We start from the raw sequence: 17,724 nt of genomic DNA, 5'->3' as shown, positions 1-17,724 counted from the left end.
CTGATAAAAAGGCCTGTGATTGTTACCCAAAGAACCTGTCGAAGTTATCAATCTGGCTACTGTTCAGCAACCTGCGTGAAAGATGGTAATCTCAGTCCACAAATGCCCACAATACAAAAGCCATCACCATAATTGGCACACCCGTTTGTCGGTTTCAGGGAAGATCTCAAAGTAGGCCAATTTATCCTCATACCTAAGCAAGTCCCTGACTAAATGGGGTAATCTGGGGAATCCTGCACTGCTGCTGTATGGACTGTACTAACTCTGGATAAGCTAACTTTGGTCTCCACAATTAATTTTTATTTATTTATTGCTAGGAAAGCTCAATTTACTTTAAAAGAAAGCACTGAGCTCAATCTAGCGCAATTGACCCCTAAACCCCACCCTTTCAAGCAGATAAACCAAGTTGCACTTTTTTTTTTTTAATTGACTTTCACCTTTGTGTGGCTTTTGGAAACCATATTAATTCTCCCTGATACAATGGGTTTCTTTTGAAGAACTATAGGACTTCAGAATTCCCTTATACAGTAGGCAAATACACACTCCGTTTTGGTCAATGTAGAACTACCCTTTGCTTTAAGGTTCTATGAAAAACCTTATATGTCTACCCCTTTCATAGAGCCTTTTGTAGCACCTCTATTAAGGCTTAGAATTTGGCATGCAGTTGTGGTAATTGTGAAAAACAGATCTACAATTCTAAAAAACTGAGCCTAATAGTTTTTAATCTGTTTTCCTGTGGTAGGCCCGAAATTTAGGTTTTATAAAAGCTTTTAATCAAATCTAAAGCCAACAGAACTATTTTCACTCCAGTGGAAACTAATTTTTTTTTGAAAGTAGCATTCCAAACTCAAACATTGCAGCATTGTGTGAGGGCACAAGAATGCAAAAATGTAGTTAGAAATGGATTATAAACAATTATTTTTATGAGCTAAAATTCAAACTTATAGAAAAACACACACACGGAAAGTAAATTAGCTTGAAGCATTGGGTTTTAATACTTTACAGCATTACTAACACCACAAAGGTAGGTATGTCTAATAGTGATTAAACATGACTGAGTTTCAGGGCATGAAACTGGAATTCTGGTTTCCTCACCTGCTCATTACAAGGATTTAGAGGAGGGTGAAAGAACAAGTAATGATAGTAGTCTAGTTGACATTTAACAAAAAACAAGCAGGAGAATGTCGCCTTCTGGTGTTTTTGAACAGCTAACGCCCATTAATTCACATTCAAACATACTGAAGTCAGGGGTGCTTCCCCTGCCAGTCACTTTGTCCAGAGTCTCAGAACCACTAAGCCAACATTTTCAGCATGCAAAGGTTGCATTTTCCATTTTGAACACTAAGTTTACTATTCTGAGACATTAGCAAAGATATAATTTTATCTGCTTTGGTACAGTAAGCTATTAGTAATTTGTATAATCTTCACGTTTGAAATAGTAGTTTACATGTGTTAGGTATAACTGGCATATAGTTACCCCCAGCTATAAAAGGTCAATAAATAAAAAGGCAGCTAAAAATATATGTTTTATTTATCAGTTTTCTAAAATGCAAAAAGTCAAAGATTAGTCACAAGTGACAAAACCAAAATATATTGCACTGTGTACAGAAAACATTGTTGACAAAAGGTTATGTCACATCATATTACAACATAAATTATAATTTTTCCCAACCTATCTAGAAGTGGAGATTTGTCATTTTAAAGTTACAGGGAAATATTTTAAATACTACCTTGTAAATGCACACACTTTAAAAAAATGCAAGGGTAAGTTTTTGTATAAACACATCCACAAAATGCTCTAAATACACCTTTTCCCTCCCTTTCACTAAGTTAGTTACAAGACATTCGTTAAAAAAAAATTAGCCAGAAAAGCATGCTAATGGTGAAAAAAAAGAGTACAAAGTGGTTGAGAAGTCCCTGAAAGTTGTTTGTATACTTTGAGAAATAAAGCTTTAAGAGTGCAATCACTCTGGTACAATTAAAATAATATATTTCTGCATGTAATAATGGCATATGCGCAATATGCTGGTATATCTGCACGGCTTAATTTCTGCACAAAACATCTAGTACATTGGACTTTATAAACACTGAAAAATTAAATTGGGTTTCCCATTTGAGTTAATATTTACACAGATTTAAGTTTTATCTTTTCACTATTAAAAACAATGGGAGTATGAGCTCTTGCTGGTGAGTGTTTCATACAACATTAAAGTGAAATGGTCACTCGTAAGTTGTGATTCTATGAGTTTTGTAAGTTCTTCCTGTAAGCTATAAAGATGAAAAACACCAGAAATACAGTTGTAGTAATTGTAAACACATTAAATGTTTTAATTTGACTGCAGCTGAATCTCTTTATACATTTCCCCCTGCTACCCTTCAGACTCAGTACTGCCATCCAGAAGTATTCTAAGCTTAAGTGTTCTTTATCTCAACACTTATTGGCAAATTCACCCTTTTTTGTCCTCTTCTCATTGCCAAGTAGTATAAAAGAACAGCTTCTGCACCTAATGCACAAATATCCAGATCCATACTATTCCAGAGGTACTACAAGTAAACTTCCTGACATCAAAGGATTCTACCCACATAGCTGAAGATCTCTCAGTAACCAAATATAATGAAATGAGTACTGTTATAAAAACCTTTTCTGTGTATAATAACTATTTTGACTTTGAGAAAAGTCAAACCCTCTGAACACATGCATGTTTAATGTTTATTTAGCCAGAACTGAAAGACTGGTGGCCAACGTAATGAAGGAACAAACTAGAAAGAAGGGTACACAAACTTATACCAATCTTTAACAAACAGGCAGTGGTAGAGACACAGTGTTCTTTTCTGCAGTTCAAGTTTTTGAACATATACTAGATATATTCGTTCTGAGAATTTATTTCAGTGTAATGAATAGTTCATAGCGTTTCAATGGTCATGAAAACAAAACATTACAAAGTTCATGGCTCTCCTTCATGTTCTCCCATACATTCACAATTTTAATCTGTAACCTAAAAATTTTATGAACAGATATTGACGTTAGTAATATGCTATTAAAATATTCCCAGCATTTAAATAACATGAATGGGAACAAAGAAGATGGGATCAACTAATTGGAGAAAGGATGCGAATTGTGAATCAAAATACCTGCAGAGTATCAACATTTTTCTTCAATATAGTGGAGCAATTCAGTAATTAACAGTGATTTCAAAATGTAAACTCAATTTAGTGCTGCATCATTACTAAGTGGATAGTTGAAGAAAACACAATTAAACTATGTATTTTACAGCACTCATTAACCTGATTACCAGATCTATAGGCTTTCATGAAAGCTTCTACAATTTATAGAAAAGTTTTAGGCATTTAAGTGAGAGTCTTTTTTTTTTAAATATATAAAGATTTTTGTTTCTAAAATTGCACTGTCCTCAACAGTGTACTGGAAAGATAAGGGATTGCCCCCATTCAAAGAGATTAATTCACAAATGACTTTTCTAGAACAAAAAATCCATTTGTTTTATAAACCAGATTCATTTGACTAGAAACAAGTTTTAAAACCTTAAGACATGCTGATGCATCATAGTAATTTAAAGCAGCTGCTTTTCTAAATAGTGCCAAATATTAGGTTTGTTCTTCACTGATTTGACTCAGGGTAGCCAAGTTGTTTTCTTCACTGGCTTCAATCATTTCATTAAGCTCCATTTCATGGATTTCTTCGTCATATGGTGTATAAAAACAGCTTCGTGTGTTGTCCTCACAGTAAATACACTCCTTCGAAAGAAATACAATAATGCTTTATGAGGATCTCTCACTAAGTGAACCAATACTTAAAAGTTGGGTCGACATAGCTGTGGCACGTATGCAGAGGTGGATTAAGGTTTCGTGGGGCCCTGGGCCAGAGCAAGTGTGGGACCCTTTCCCCACACTTCCTGCCTATAGCCCAGCCCCTGTTCTGCCCCTTCCCCCAACCCCTGTTCCACACACTGTCCCAGCCCATTTCAAGCACCACTGCAGCCCCCATTTGCTCTTTTCTGCCCCCCCCCCCCAACCACTGCAGCTCCAAACCCAGAGAAGCTCTGCCCCTTCCTCCTCCCACCAGGTCCCTAGGGCTGCAGCGGGGAATGAGTGCTCCCCCAGTCCTGAGGCAGCAGTAGGGAGCCAGAGCTCCTCCAGCACCTGGGCTGAGGCACAGGACTGGGTGCTGCGGCTTCCCCTGCCGCCCTGTGCTTCTGTGGGTGGATGGGGTTCGGGGCACTGGGGCTTCTCGCACCCCGCTTGCCCAGAGCTATCTGGGCTGACTTGTGCCTCCTCATACCAGCGGGAAGCTGGGGAGAGGGGGGGCGCGGAGAAGAGAACCAATTAAAGGGGAGGATGCGTGACCTTCCTACATGTCTCCTCCCTGCCCCCCATGTTACCTACTCTGTCCTCCAGCTGCCCCCGTCAGCACATTTGGCTACCTCCTGCCCTTCCTGGCGGCCAGGCTCAGGCAGGGAGCAGGATGGAGCTGCTCAGTGGCTGCTCTGTGCAGCACAGCCAGCTGCCTGGGAGAGAGCCTGGCTGGGAGGTGGGGGACAGTAACAGCAGCCCACTTCCTTCCGCGGACTCGGCTTCTGGGACAGGGGCCTAGCAAGCCGGAGCCCAGCGAGCCAGAGTCCCGCTCCCCAGCATGCTCTCTGTGCACCAGCTGCCGCCAGGGACAGAGCCTGGCTGGGGAAGGGCAGCAGCCTGCTCCCTGCCCAGGCTCGGCTTCTGAGGACAGGGGCCAAACATGTTGGGGGGAAAAGGGGGAGCTCCAGCTCACTCAGCCGTTTCCCCAGAAGCCGAGCATGGGCAGGGAGCAGGCTGCTGTCTCTTCCCAGCCAGGCGCTCTCTCAGGCAGCTGCTGTGGGCAGACTCCCAGCACAGCTGGAGAGGCTCTGGCCCCCAACCCTGCCGCTTGTCTGCTGGGGGTGAGGTGCCCACTTTGCCGGGACACCTAGGCAACGGCCCCATGGATAATATGCCATTGCATGTAGGGATGTGAAAAATTAGTTAAACTGACCTAACCTCTGATGTAGATGCAGATAAGGTCAAAGGAAGAATTATTTTGTGCACGTCAATGTTCTATATCAGTAGTTCTCAAACTTTCACACAGCAAGCCTGTGAGTATGAACCCCCTCCCCAATAAATTAAAAACTATTATAAATGCTGGAGGCAAAGAAGGGCTTGGGGGTGGAGGTCGACAGCTCATGACCCCTCACGTAATAACCTCATGACTCACGACCCCCAGTTTGAGAACCTGTTCTATATGATGGAATCTTGGACAGTCCATTTGTGGTCATCTGCAGAGGTGGTCTGTGATACTCTGTGCCTCAAGGGAACCCCCTGCACCCCCATGTTCATCCTTATAATATGACTGTGTGGTATCCAATGCAAAGTTTGTCACGTCAGGTGTCTTTGGAAGGCTCACGATGCACTGAGCATTGTTGTTACAGTAATGTTATAAGAAAAGGAGTACTTGTGGCACCTTAGAGACTAACTAATTTATTTGAGCATAAGCTGTAGCTCACGAAAGCTTATGCTTAAATAAATTGGTTAGTCTCTAAGGTGCCACAAGTCCTCCTTTTCTTTTTGCAAATACAGACTAACACGGATGCTACTCTGAAACCTGTCATTATGCAAGTGACGTTATACATTGTAATTTCATGAATATAGTTATGAGGCTGAAAATGGGTCATCATAGCTTAAAATAGGCCCAGGCAAAAACTCCCCAAGAGCAGAGGGGTAGTTCACACCTCATCAGGGCATGTATGGGACAAACCAAACCCAGCCCAGCCTCAGGAATAAAGGACATCGGCCTAGGCAGCAACAAAGGATCTGTTGGACTCTTGGGTGAGTCACCTCCTTTCCTTTGGTCAGTTCAGGACTGCAAGGAGATAATGCTCACCTGCCTCTGAAGGGGGGGGCGGGGGCGCAGAAAAGCCAAGAGGGAAGAAAGAACATGATAAAAGAGAGTCGTTTGCCATGCTCTTCCTCTCTTCCACCTACATCTACAGACACCACCACCACACGACTGAAGTGCTGATCAAAGGGGAGAGCCTGGCTGAAGGGCAACCAGCCAGCCTGCGGTGAGAAGCATCTAAGTTTGTAAGGGCACTGAAAATGTTAAGATCAGCTTAGAATGCGTTTTGCTTTTATTTCGCTTGACCAAATCCGACTTAGTGTGCTTTGACTTTTGAACACTTAAAATCTATCTTTGTAGTTAATAAATCTGTTTATTCTACCTCTGAGGTGGGTAAACTACGGCCCCCTCCTGCCCAACCCCTGAGCCCCTGGCCTGAGAAGTTAGCCCCTGGCCCCACCCCCTGCTGCTCCCCCTCCCCCGCTGTTCCCCTTCTCCCACAGCCTCAGCGCACTGCGTCACTAGCACAATGCTCTGGGCGGCAGAGCAGCTGCAGAGCTATAGCCTGACCCGGTGCTCTGTGCTGCGCAGTGGAGTGGCTGGCTCCAGCTGGGTGGCACGACTGCACGTCCTCGTGCTCTGGGCGGCACGGCTCTAGCGCCGCCAGCCACTGGTGCTCTAGGCAGCGCGGTAAGGGGGCTGGGGGGGGTTGGAGAGAGGGCAGGGGAGTTGAGAGTGGTGGTCAGGGGGTGGGGGTGTGGACAGGGGTCAGGGCGGTCAGAGGGCAGGGAACAGGGGAGTTGAATAGGTGCAGGAGTCCGGGGGACCAGTCAGGAAGGAGGGGGGGTTGGATGGGGCAGCAGGGGGCAGGAGTTCTGGGGGTGGTCAGGGAGAAAGGGTGGGGTCCCGGGGGGCTGGGGGGAGAGGAGGAAGAGAACCAGTTGGGAATGAGAGGAGGGGTTGGATGGAGCGGTGGGGGGTTGTTAAGGTGGAGGTCCAGGGGCGGTCAGGGATGGGGGTGGTGGTGGATGGGGCAGGAGTCCCTGGGGGGCTGTCAGGAGGCGACAAGCAGGGGAGGGTTGGATGGGGTGGGGGCCAGGCCACGCCTGGCTGTTTGGGGAGTCATAGGCTCCCCTAAATCGGCCCTCCATACAATTTTGGAAACCCGATGTGGCCCTCAAGCCAAAAAAAAAAAAGTTTGCCTGACCCTGTTCTACCTGAAGCAGTGTGTTTGGTTTGAAGTGTGTTAGAGAGACTCCCCTTGGATTAACAAGCCTGGTACATATCAATTTCTTTGTTAAACTGACAAACATATAAGCTTGCAGCATCCAGCAGGCATAACTGGACACTGGAAGACTGAGGTTCCTAGCCTTGTGTCTGGGTCTGGAGATATTGGCTAGTGTTATTCGGTTGCACAATCCAAGGAGCAGCTTACATGCTAGAGGCTGTGCGTAAACAGCCCAGGAGTGGGGGTTCTCACAGCATAGCACGGTAAGGCTGGCTCCCAGAGTCAAGGATTGGGGTGACCTAGCAGATCACCAGTCCAGATAACAGAGGGGAACGGCACATGGTCCACTAAAAACTTCTGCAAGCTTGCCAGGCGTAAGGGGGCTAGGATAACGTAGTGGTAAATGCATCAGTTCCAGAGACAAAAAACTTCTTGGCAAAAGAAGGGGATAGATTGCTGTCGGATGTAAAACATGGCTACTGTGTTGTCAGTCATGACCTGGATAATCTTTTATTGGACCAACTTCTGTCAATGGAAGAGACAAGCTTTTGAGCTTCAGGCCTTAAAGAAGAGCTCTGTGTAGCTCAAAAGCTTCTCTTTAACCATCAGAAGTTGGTCCAATAAGAGATATTACCTCACCCACCATGTCTCTTTAGGACCAACACAGCAACAACCACCCTGCAAACATGTTCTGGACTGTCATTCCCCGTAGCCTGGGAAGAAGTTACCCTAAAAATTGGAATTAAACTGTCTCTCAATGTAGTTGATCAAGTTTTCTGTGCAACAACTATAAAAATGAGTCTCAACAGCAAATGAAGACTTACATAATAAAGGAGTAGTATTAATCGATTTAAACTTACTGAATTAGCAACTGCTTTTGGAAGTCCACCCTTCTGGATCCATGGATGAACTTCAATAAGCTCTCTCTTTTGTTCTTCTGTAAACTTTGGCTGGAATTTTTGCATTTGCTTTAGTTTTTGTTTGTCCTCTTTTAAAACCATTTCCAAATTTCTAAAATAAATGTATTTAGAAATTGAACTGCACAGTTTTAAGGACCTAAAGTCTAATTTTTATCTGGCTTGCACATACAAATATCTTGTGGAAAGCTAACATTTTAAGCCCCCCCCCAAATCTATGTTAAACTTACAACCAAAAGTAAGTCTGAAAGATGTTATGGTTGTGTCAGCATCTTCAAGTTTGCAGACAGACCACTCCTGTGCCTCTGCTGATAGCTCATTGCTTTCCTGAAGTGCAGCAGGGAAAACAGACTATCCCTTTTCAGAGTGACTCTTCAGAAACCTGCTGGCAGCATCTGTGAAACTGACAAGAACGTTGTCAGTTGCACTCTGCTGCTGCTTAAGAAAGCTCAGAGCTAGGGCAGATACAGGCACCAGAGGTATTTACTAGAGAGAGGAGAGCTCAAAAGAGTCTGGACTTCTGATAGGGGTTAGAACAGAAAAAAGGAGACCTGTTCTTCTACAATAGGCCGCACAGTCAGGCAACTCTAGAATTACAAGTGACAGAAAACGCTCCTCCTTTCCAGGAGTCAGAGTGGGTGGGGAATTTGGTTCTGGGGCGTTGAATTAAAATTTCAACAACATTTACTAGTCAGGTGCTGATATGGAAGATGAAACCCCAAAGCAGAGTCAAAGGACAGCACCCTGGTAGGAATCCCAGTACCTTTTCCTATTCCTGCTAGCAGGAATAGGAATAGATTGGCTTCTCACTTAGGTGTCACACTTCCACTGTCTTTCATATCAGCCTCTATGCTTGTGGGTTTAAATCTCTGGTTATTAGACACTGTTCACTGGAATAATATTTGAAACAATATACTTTTGCAACTGTTCCTACTCAAAAATTCTAAGACTTGGTCTACAACTAAAACTTAGCTCAAACTAGTTATATCACTTATGGCTGTGAAAAATGTCACGCTCTGTGCAATGGAGTTAGGTTGCCCTAACCCCCACTATAGACAGAGTCAGGTTGACCAAAGACTTGTTCCGTCAGCCTAGCTACCGCCTCTTAAGGGAGTGGATTTGCTACAGTGACAGAAAAAACGCCCTCTGTTGCTGTAGTAAGGTCTACACTCCTGGTGCAGCTGTGCCACAGTTGCATTTGTAGTGTAGACATACACTAAGTCTATATTTATATCACATTAATAGGGAACACTCAAGTTAACCACCACCCCAGGCTTTATAAATCTAGAGGTCAAAGTTCAACCTCTTTTCGCTCCTCACAGGAGATAACAGGCTTCTCTTTTCACACACCTACCTTATCAAAACTGCAGTTACTGAAAGACAGATAAAGGAGGAGAATCCAAATCAAGTGTTTTAAACTAAGGGTTTACTCACTGCTTGTGGGTCCTTATCCTTCCTAAGGTGCAGAGAGTGGGGCTTTGTGAGGAGCAGGGGATGTGTGTGTTTATAGGGTAGGGAAAGGATTTAGACAGGAGGCAAGTATTTGAATGTGGAGGTTTTCAGTGAAATAGCAAGAGTAAAGTGATTTGCATACTACAATCACCATGCACTCCAACTGATAGAAGTGTAACTAGTCAGACTAAAAGGATTTGTATGTATACGATTGTCAGTCAGTAACTGTACAACAACATCCTCAGCCAACACCATAGTTTAGGACCATATTAATCCTATTGAATTGGACTTATCCTTGTTTCTATAGCTATCAAATACATCCATCTTTCAGGCTAGTAAACAGAAAACACACTAAAAAGAGACCAAGCTTGAAAAGCAGAATGACGTAACGGCTTAGTCCATTCAGGGTCAGATAATCTTTACTGAAATAGCAGTTCATCTCTTCTCCCCCTTAGCATCTCTGCAGCTCATACAGGAATAAAAGGACTTAGAGTTACCGGGATGGTATCTGGTAAGTCATCATAACAGCGTCATCTGTATTTGCCATCAGTAACCAGATAGGATCCTGAAGGACATATTTAATGAAATGTTCACTGTTTTCCATTTCAGCGTTCTTTTTTGTATTATGATTATTTTCTGAGGAATCGATGCTTCCAAAATATTTGCTGGTATGACTTGTCTCACTACTGCCTTTAAAAATAAAAAAAGTGGCTTTTATAATAAATGTCAAATGTTCCATTTAAGTACACTGTTTGAACCATATTTTCTTCCATAACAGGCAAACCCTTTTAGCCAATCAAAATGCCTGATGAAGGTATACAATAGAGAATCCCCTTAAAAGTCTCTGAGTAGGTCATCTGTGTTAACCTCCTACATCGGGAAGATTCCCTCAATAGCTGTTGCTGCCGAACATGGAGTAGAAAATTTGGAATGAAAAAAAAAAAGGTAACTAGAATACATTCATCTTCCTTTGGGCTATTACCCAGAAAAGACTGCAGCTAAGAAAGGAACCCTATCACACTATTATCTGAACACACGACAATGTTACCGACAAGCTTTTTTTAATTATAATTCTAAGATCTTTAGTTTTGATTAAAGAAACAAATACTTTTCAGTTTAAATTAGTCCTGTTAAATAGAAAATGAAGGAAAAAACAAAACACATTATTGATCTGTCACAATTACCTCAAACATCTTCCTACCTGGCCTCACAGCCTCTCTACAACTAAGATAGCATATGTTAGTTGTTCCAAATGCAGCCCAAAGAAAAACATTTAAACAGAAGTCAACGTTTCTCCATTTTCAACAGGTTATTACAGCAGTCCGAGACAAATAAAGCTATATGAAATTTTTAAATATCATAAGATTGACCGTAAATTAGATTTAAAAAGAAGAGTATGATTTTACTGTAAAGCACTTGGGGTCAAAGTGATATCTGTAATAGCTCACAATCCCGCTCTTAATGTTTCACAAGGCATGATTATATTCAACCAGGAAACATCACCTGTTCCGCTCCCTGACATGCCACAGCCGTTGGATCCAGATCCCAGCGACTCGGCAGCTGCTGATACGCCACTTCCTGATGAACCTGAGCCAGTGCCTGAACATGCATCCTCTTGAAGTAAAATATGAAGTAAATCACTGTACGTAGAGAGAGCATCGCTATTTTGAGCTCCCACTGGAGAATCAATCTGGGTGAGAGGAAGGGGAAAAGGAAATCATGACCATTTATTCACTAATATTTATGTTAAATATATGGGACAGACTGAACTCAGTTCTTTACATAAAAGTAAGTAAAAGTACCTTTTCATAGAGAAAGGACCAGCTGCACAACACACAGGTAGTCTGACTGATAATTAATTAAGGAGGTAGAAGGAAGTGGGTTAATAGGTTTGTCGGGTAATCTTAGTCAAATAACTACATATTCTTTTTCAACACAAGTTAAAGCTTAAACATCTCTCTTCAATGTAAGGAAATAGTTTGTCAAAAGGTACAGTATTAATGTATGTCACTCTGCTGGAGCCATCTGACTTCTTCTGCAGCATCTAGATTCTACTGGGACAGGAAAGACTAGGAATCGTCCCTATTGTAACAACTCAAAAATAAAAAAGTGACATTTGCTACAATAGCTATCACCATTGCTGTAAAAGGGAAAAAAGATAAGGCTTATCTACACACGGTTCCCTAGGGGAAGAAGCTACATGTGTATAAGCATCTTTATACTGGTTTATAATTAGTGCACTCTAGGGGATTGGACCAATAACTGTACTTTTTTATAGTACAGTAACAGTATTTTTTTTTCTAATCGGGGCTCCTCAACGCTGTAGGAAGTGTCGATCCCACTATAAGTTCACATGCACCCTTTGTGCACAAGACCAGAGGCACACAAGCCATTTGTGCTGGAGCCACACACCTCTGTACCTCCTTGTACATCTGTATAAGGGAAGAGTGGGCACAACACTCCGTCAGTTCTCTTGCAATTCAAGGCCTATACTGCTGAGGAGTGCTAAAAGTGGAAACGGGACAGGTCATAGGATCCACATTGACTACATCTCAAAAAGCCTGTGACTGTAAGGTAAGCAACCGTTCCGAGTATGTGACAGTGTGGAACTCCACTCAAGGTGGCCAGCAAGCAGTATCTACTGGCAGCAGTACCTGGACAGTGTGAGGGAGAGTCTCGTCTATATCAGTCAAACAGAGACTGAAGTACTGCTAGTCTGAACTTGGCATCTGCCTGGGCAGCCATGTCAAGTGCATAATGCTCAACAACAGTTAGTGGGTTACTCCAGGCATCTGCCCTACAGATCTCAAGGACTGGCATGTTCCTGAAGCAATAGGAAGCTGCTGCCCTGGTGGAGTGTGCATTAAATGTCCAAAGGAAAAGGCTTGCTAGCCAACTGATAGCAGGTGGAAATACACAGTGTATTGACATTTCTAGGCTTGACCTTTCAACATGCTGGATATAGCCATGCGGAAGAGGGGGGAGAGAGTCCTGTGCTGAGAATCCTGTCCTGAAAGGCTGTTTCTTGTTGAGATAAAGCAGGCCCTGCAAACATCCCAAGTAGGACGCTTCTTTTCTCCAGCAAAGAACGAAATTTCAGGAAGAAAAGCAGTAAGGTCAAACTGGTTCACACGGAGTTCTGAGATCACTTTAGGGAGGAACTTAAGGTGCAATTTCACCACCATTGTGTCCCTGTTGAAGGATGTTCCGGTCATAAGTGCTTGGAGCTAATTGACTTTCCATGCTGATGTGATGGCCAGGAGTGAAAGTCTTGATGGTGAGGTGGTATAATAATCACTGTGAGAGAAGTTTGAATGGAGGTTCCATAAGTTGCAGGAAAACAATGTGGGGAGTTGGGACTCTAATTAGAGAGCAGGGATGAAGAAGGCTCTTGAGAAACCTTGACACTAGAGTCAGAGAAGACTGAAAATGACTATCAGAGCAGAGATGGGGGGTGGGGGGAATCTTTTCAACTTTGAGGCATTAGTCCTCTTGCTGGAGGTCTTTTGGCTTTGTAAAACAATCTCCTGAACCTATAAGGAGTAGTCTGTCAGTCCTACTCATCCAATCAACGTCCAGGCAATTAGGTGTAATGACTGTGGGTCTGAGTGAAGTATTTGACTCAGATTCTGAGACAGTATGTCTGGACATATGGGAAGGCATACTGGGAGGCTGGCTGGACACATGCACGAGATCCAGCAGCTAAAGCTGCTTCAGCCAGTAAGGGCTACCATAACTATAGCCTTTTCCCATCGTATCTTGGACATTATCCTGCAGATCAGGGGGGTGGGGGAAATCAGTGAGAAAACATAGGAGTTCTTGAGACCAAATGAAGAAAGGCTTCTACAAGGGAGGCTGGGTTCACAACCCCTCTGAAACAGAAATCCCTATATTTGACACGGTTGAATGTGGCAAAGAGGTCTACAGTAGGGGGTCTCACACTGGTGGAATATCCTGTCAAGAATGGATTTCTGCAGTGACCACTCAAGACTAGTTAAGTTCCAGCTCAAAAAGAGCGCCAGGTCATTGCTGACTCCCGGACGATTTTGAGCTACCAAGATTGTCCCATGCTGATGACGCCATTCCCAGAACTTCATGGCTTCCAAAAAGAGATAGGATGATTGAGGGCCTCCTGTTTTATATAGTGCACTGCCACTATATATAGTGCTCTGCCAATGTGCCATCTGTCTGCACCACAGAGTCTGAAGAACAGGCAGGAAAGCTACACAGGCTAGCCTGACTGCCCTTAGTTCCAACAAATTCATGTAGAGCTTCAGATGATTCTGACACCATGAGCCTTGCATCTGAAGGTGGTTCTATTGGGTGCCCCAGCCTGTTCTGGATATCTGTAACTAGCATAATCATTGGGGAGGAACCGAAAAGAGTATTCACTCATGTTCAGTGGATCTAGCCACCACATGTGGTCCTGTGGGACATGAGGACAAACTATAACTCATCTGCTCATATGATGCTTGGATAGGAGTAGGTGGTCCTTGACCACTGTTGTGGAGTCCACAGATTAAGTGTCAGATATACAAATGCAGACATATGGCCTAAAAGTTCAAGGCATGTAAGTGCTATTGTCAATCTGACCACACGTCATGCACTAATCAACTAAAGAGACCAGAACCTGTCCTGCAGCAGACCCCTTTGCTGATCTGGAGTTGATTAGAGCTATTATCTCTACCAACGGAAAAGGACAATTTCTTGTAGGTCACCAGGAGTCCCAAGTGGGAAAACTGGGAAAGAATGTGATCTAGGGCTGTTTCAATCTTTTCCTGGGACCTGCCTCTTATCAGCCAGTTGCCTAGATGGGGATTCCTGGTTTCTTAGATGTGCCATCTCTACAGCCAGGCACTCAGTGAACACACTCTTGATGCTATGGAGAGTCCAAAAGGCAAAATCCTGTACTGATAATGGTTGGGACCCACTGTGAACCTTATGTATTTCTAGTGGGCCAGATGGATGGAGATGTGGAAGGATCCTGCAAGTCGAGAGCCATGAACCAGTCTTGAGCGTGAAGCAATGGAAGCAAGCGTAACTTAAGACATTTTATATATATATATATATATATATATATATATATATATATATATATATATATATATATATAATGTCTTAAGTTAAGCATATATATTTTATTTATTTGTTGAGTATCCTCAAATCTAGGACAGGATGAAGTACCAGGAGTTTGAAGCCCTCTTCCCATGTTCCTGGGGAACCTCTTCTACAACTTCTAGATGAGGCCATTTCTGTTTCCAACAGTTTCCTGAGACACGGATTCATAAAGAGGGATGGGGAAGAAAGTCATGTTCTGTGGACTGGTTCTGGTGCTACTCTTGAACACCTCATCGATTCTGAGGATGTGTCAGTGCAGCAGAGTTTAGAGTCAGGGTTGAGATAGCTGTTGTCCTCTACTGTACTTCAGATGCTCCTTTGCATCACATTCTGTCTCTATTGTAAAACTGCAGATGCTGCCTCTGCTGATATGCAAGCTGAGGGCAGGACATGTGCATCTACAGTTGGATCCAAAACGGACACATGCCATAACTATATGGGTGTTTCTTTGGGCATGAAACCTGTGTGTAGACCATCCCAAAGTTTAGTGGGGTGACTAAAAATTGAGGTTGGGCAGAGGAGTTAGCAAAAGAGGTGACATTTGTACAGACTAATTCTAACAGCAAAAACAGAGCTGTATAGGAAGTTCTACCTAGCTTTCTTTCATGTTGAAAAGAACTCTCAGTAAAAAATTTCACAGCAGGTACAATAAAATTATGTTTTGAAGGTTTACGAAAAAAATATGGACTGAACATTTTAGGAAGCTCAGACAAGTAGTAAAAATTTACAGTGAAAGCGTCAACAAGATGAACAGGTTGTGGTTAAGTCAAACACTAGGAAACATTTTCTACCTCAACATCTACATCTCAGAGCAGGTATAACTGAAAAGCTGCCTTAACAGTTATATTGTAAAGGTTTTGTTGCAATATAGGTCAAAGATACTTGGAGATTCAAGCTTTTGACTGAACAGAATATATTAAAAATAGAAAATTAGCTCAAATATAGCAGATGATACTGAATGTTCTACATTTCCGGGTGGGAGTGTAAGTTTAATTTTCATGACTAGCATAAACACAGAAATAACTTGTTTATGAAAATTGAATTTTCCACTCTATCATCTTGCCAAAGTGCAAGATATCAAAAATGTAATTCGTACATCAGTCCCCGTTTCAAGTCAATCGAGTTCAGAATTTCTCTTTAAGAAATGTAACGTAACACAATTAAGATGAATGTTAGATGAAGAATTTGACGGAGATTGAGAGAGAGTCCTAAAAAAAGTTACACATATGAATTGTTCAGACCAGTGATCTATCTAGTCCAACAGAGTCTCTGAAAACGGACAGCATTAGATGCTTCAAAAAAAGATGCAAGAAAACCTGCTACAGACAACTATAGAATAAACTGCCCAGTGGGGAAGTTTCCAATTTTTGAGTTAGCAGTTGATTTATGTATTAAAATAAGATTTTTTTAAAATTAGCATAAAAGTTAATATTAATCCTATCTAATTTAACTAGATATCCTCAGCTAATTAATGATTTTAAAAAAAATCAGATATTACACTCTCAGCCTCAATGATGATATTTACTGGTAAGAGAACTCCATAGGTTAATCAGGTATCATATAAAAAGACAATTACCTTTTCCGTTACTGGTGTTCTTAGAGATGTGTTGTTCATGTCTATTCCACAATAGGTGTGCGTGCTCGCCACGTCCACTGGTGCTGGAAGTTTTTCCCCCTAGCAGTACCCGTAGGGGGGGAGCGCCCCCCACGACCCATGGATTGGTGCCTGCAGGCACAGTATAAGGGGAGCTGCGCGCCTTCTTGCCAGACAACTTCGACAGAGGGGAAGGAAGGTGGGATGTGGAATAGACATGAGCAACACATCTCGAACACCAGTAACGGAAAAGGTAACGGTCTTTTCTTCAAGTGATTGCTCATGTGTATTCCACAATAGGTGATTCCAAGCTATGCTGGGAGGTGGATAGGAGTTCACAAGTTCCAGGACGGAGGACAGCCCTGCTGAACCCAGCGTCATCCCTGGTTTGGGGGGGGGGGGGGAAGAAATGATCGCATAGTGCGAGGTGAACGTGTGAACCGAAGACCACGACCATGTGGCAGCCCTACAAAGTCCTGGATGGGGACATGGGCCACAAAGGCAGCCGACAAGGCCTGCGCTCAAGTCGAATGTGCCCTCACAATGGGTGGCGGGGGACACCTTGCAGCTCATAGCAGGAGCGGATGCACGAAGTGATCCGATTGGAAAGCCGTTGAGTGAAATCAGCTGGCCCCTTGTGCACTCAGCCGAGGCTTAAACAGACTTGCAAATCTTGCACCTTTCGCCGATATGGGTTTCTCCCAAACAGCGCAAACAGTCTGCGTGCAGGTCACTACTTGGCATAGAACGCCTACAAGAGACGTATGACTTAAACCCCGGGGCATGTCCTGGCCCGGGCTCAATGACTAACTAAACTAACTGAATGGCTAACTAACTACAGGTACTAACACTGAACGAAGGAACAGTTCTTGGGACAAGCTACAGCAAAGCTGGAGCAGAGCAGTTCTGACACCTTCACTGGCAGCAAGAAGGAACTGAGGGGGGGGTGGTACGCAGCTCCCCTTATACTGCACCAGGTAGGTGCCACTCCAGGTGGCGCTCCCCCCTACAGGTACTTCTAGGGGAAAAACTTCTGGCACTGGTGCACATGGCAAGCACGCACATCTATTGTGGAATACACATGAGCAATCACTCGAAGAACAAGTATTTCCTTTTGTCAGTTTTAATTTGTTGCGTTTCATTTTTGTTAATGTCCCCTTTTTTTATATTAGGAGAAAGGATAAATGAAAACACACAATTTACCTTCTTCATGCCATCTCCCTTTTTATTAGTCTTTTCTAAACAGTCCCTATTTTATCAATCCGTCTCCATATAGTTATAATCTCTTGGACCCTTCTATTTCTGCTCTCTCTCTCAAATAGGGTGATCATGATTGATCATTTGAGTACGCCACATGAGGTCATTCCATTGGCTCAGATAATGACATTTTCAGTATTATTTTTCATCCCATTCTTTATACATTCTAACATTTGTTTGCTTTTGACTACCACTGCACACTGTACAGAAGTTTCCATTGAGCTGTTCAGTGATATTAGGTCATTTTCCATGTAGTTAGTTACTTTCAAACCCAACCATGAGCATGAGTAATACA

General features: G+C 43.0%; 1 protein-coding gene across 13 annotated transcripts in view; it reads right to left on the bottom strand.

Annotated features, from left to right (window-relative positions):
- Positions 1-1,513: 1,513 nt before the first annotated feature.
- Positions 1,514-17,724, bottom strand: part of PER2 (period circadian regulator 2) — a 70,727-nt gene continuing 54,516 nt past the window's right edge. For 10 of the 13 annotated variants that reach the window (XM_048863839.2, XM_048863834.2, XM_048863838.2 and 7 more), the window contains 4 exons: positions 10,964-11,150; positions 9,958-10,150; positions 7,952-8,102; positions 1,514-3,753 (listed from right to left, as the gene is read on the bottom strand). In XM_048863839.2, coding sequence (XP_048719796.2) covers positions 3,604-3,753; positions 7,952-8,102; positions 9,958-10,150; positions 10,964-11,150 — 681 coding nt within the window. In that variant the 3' untranslated portion in view covers positions 1,514-3,603. Of the gene's footprint in view, positions 3,754-7,951; positions 8,103-9,957; positions 10,151-10,963; positions 11,151-17,724 lie in introns of those variants that run through there. The other 3 variants (XM_048863841.2, XM_048863845.2, XM_048863844.2) reach the window with 3 other exon arrangements.

The sequence above is a fragment of the Caretta caretta genome, chromosome 9 (genome assembly GCF_965140235.1).
Source record: "Caretta caretta isolate rCarCar2 chromosome 9, rCarCar1.hap1, whole genome shotgun sequence".
In the NCBI taxonomy this organism is placed as follows: domain Eukaryota; kingdom Metazoa; phylum Chordata; order Testudines; family Cheloniidae; genus Caretta; species Caretta caretta.
Note: the sequence above shows the minus strand (reverse complement) of the source record. Positions and strands in the feature narration are given on the sequence as shown.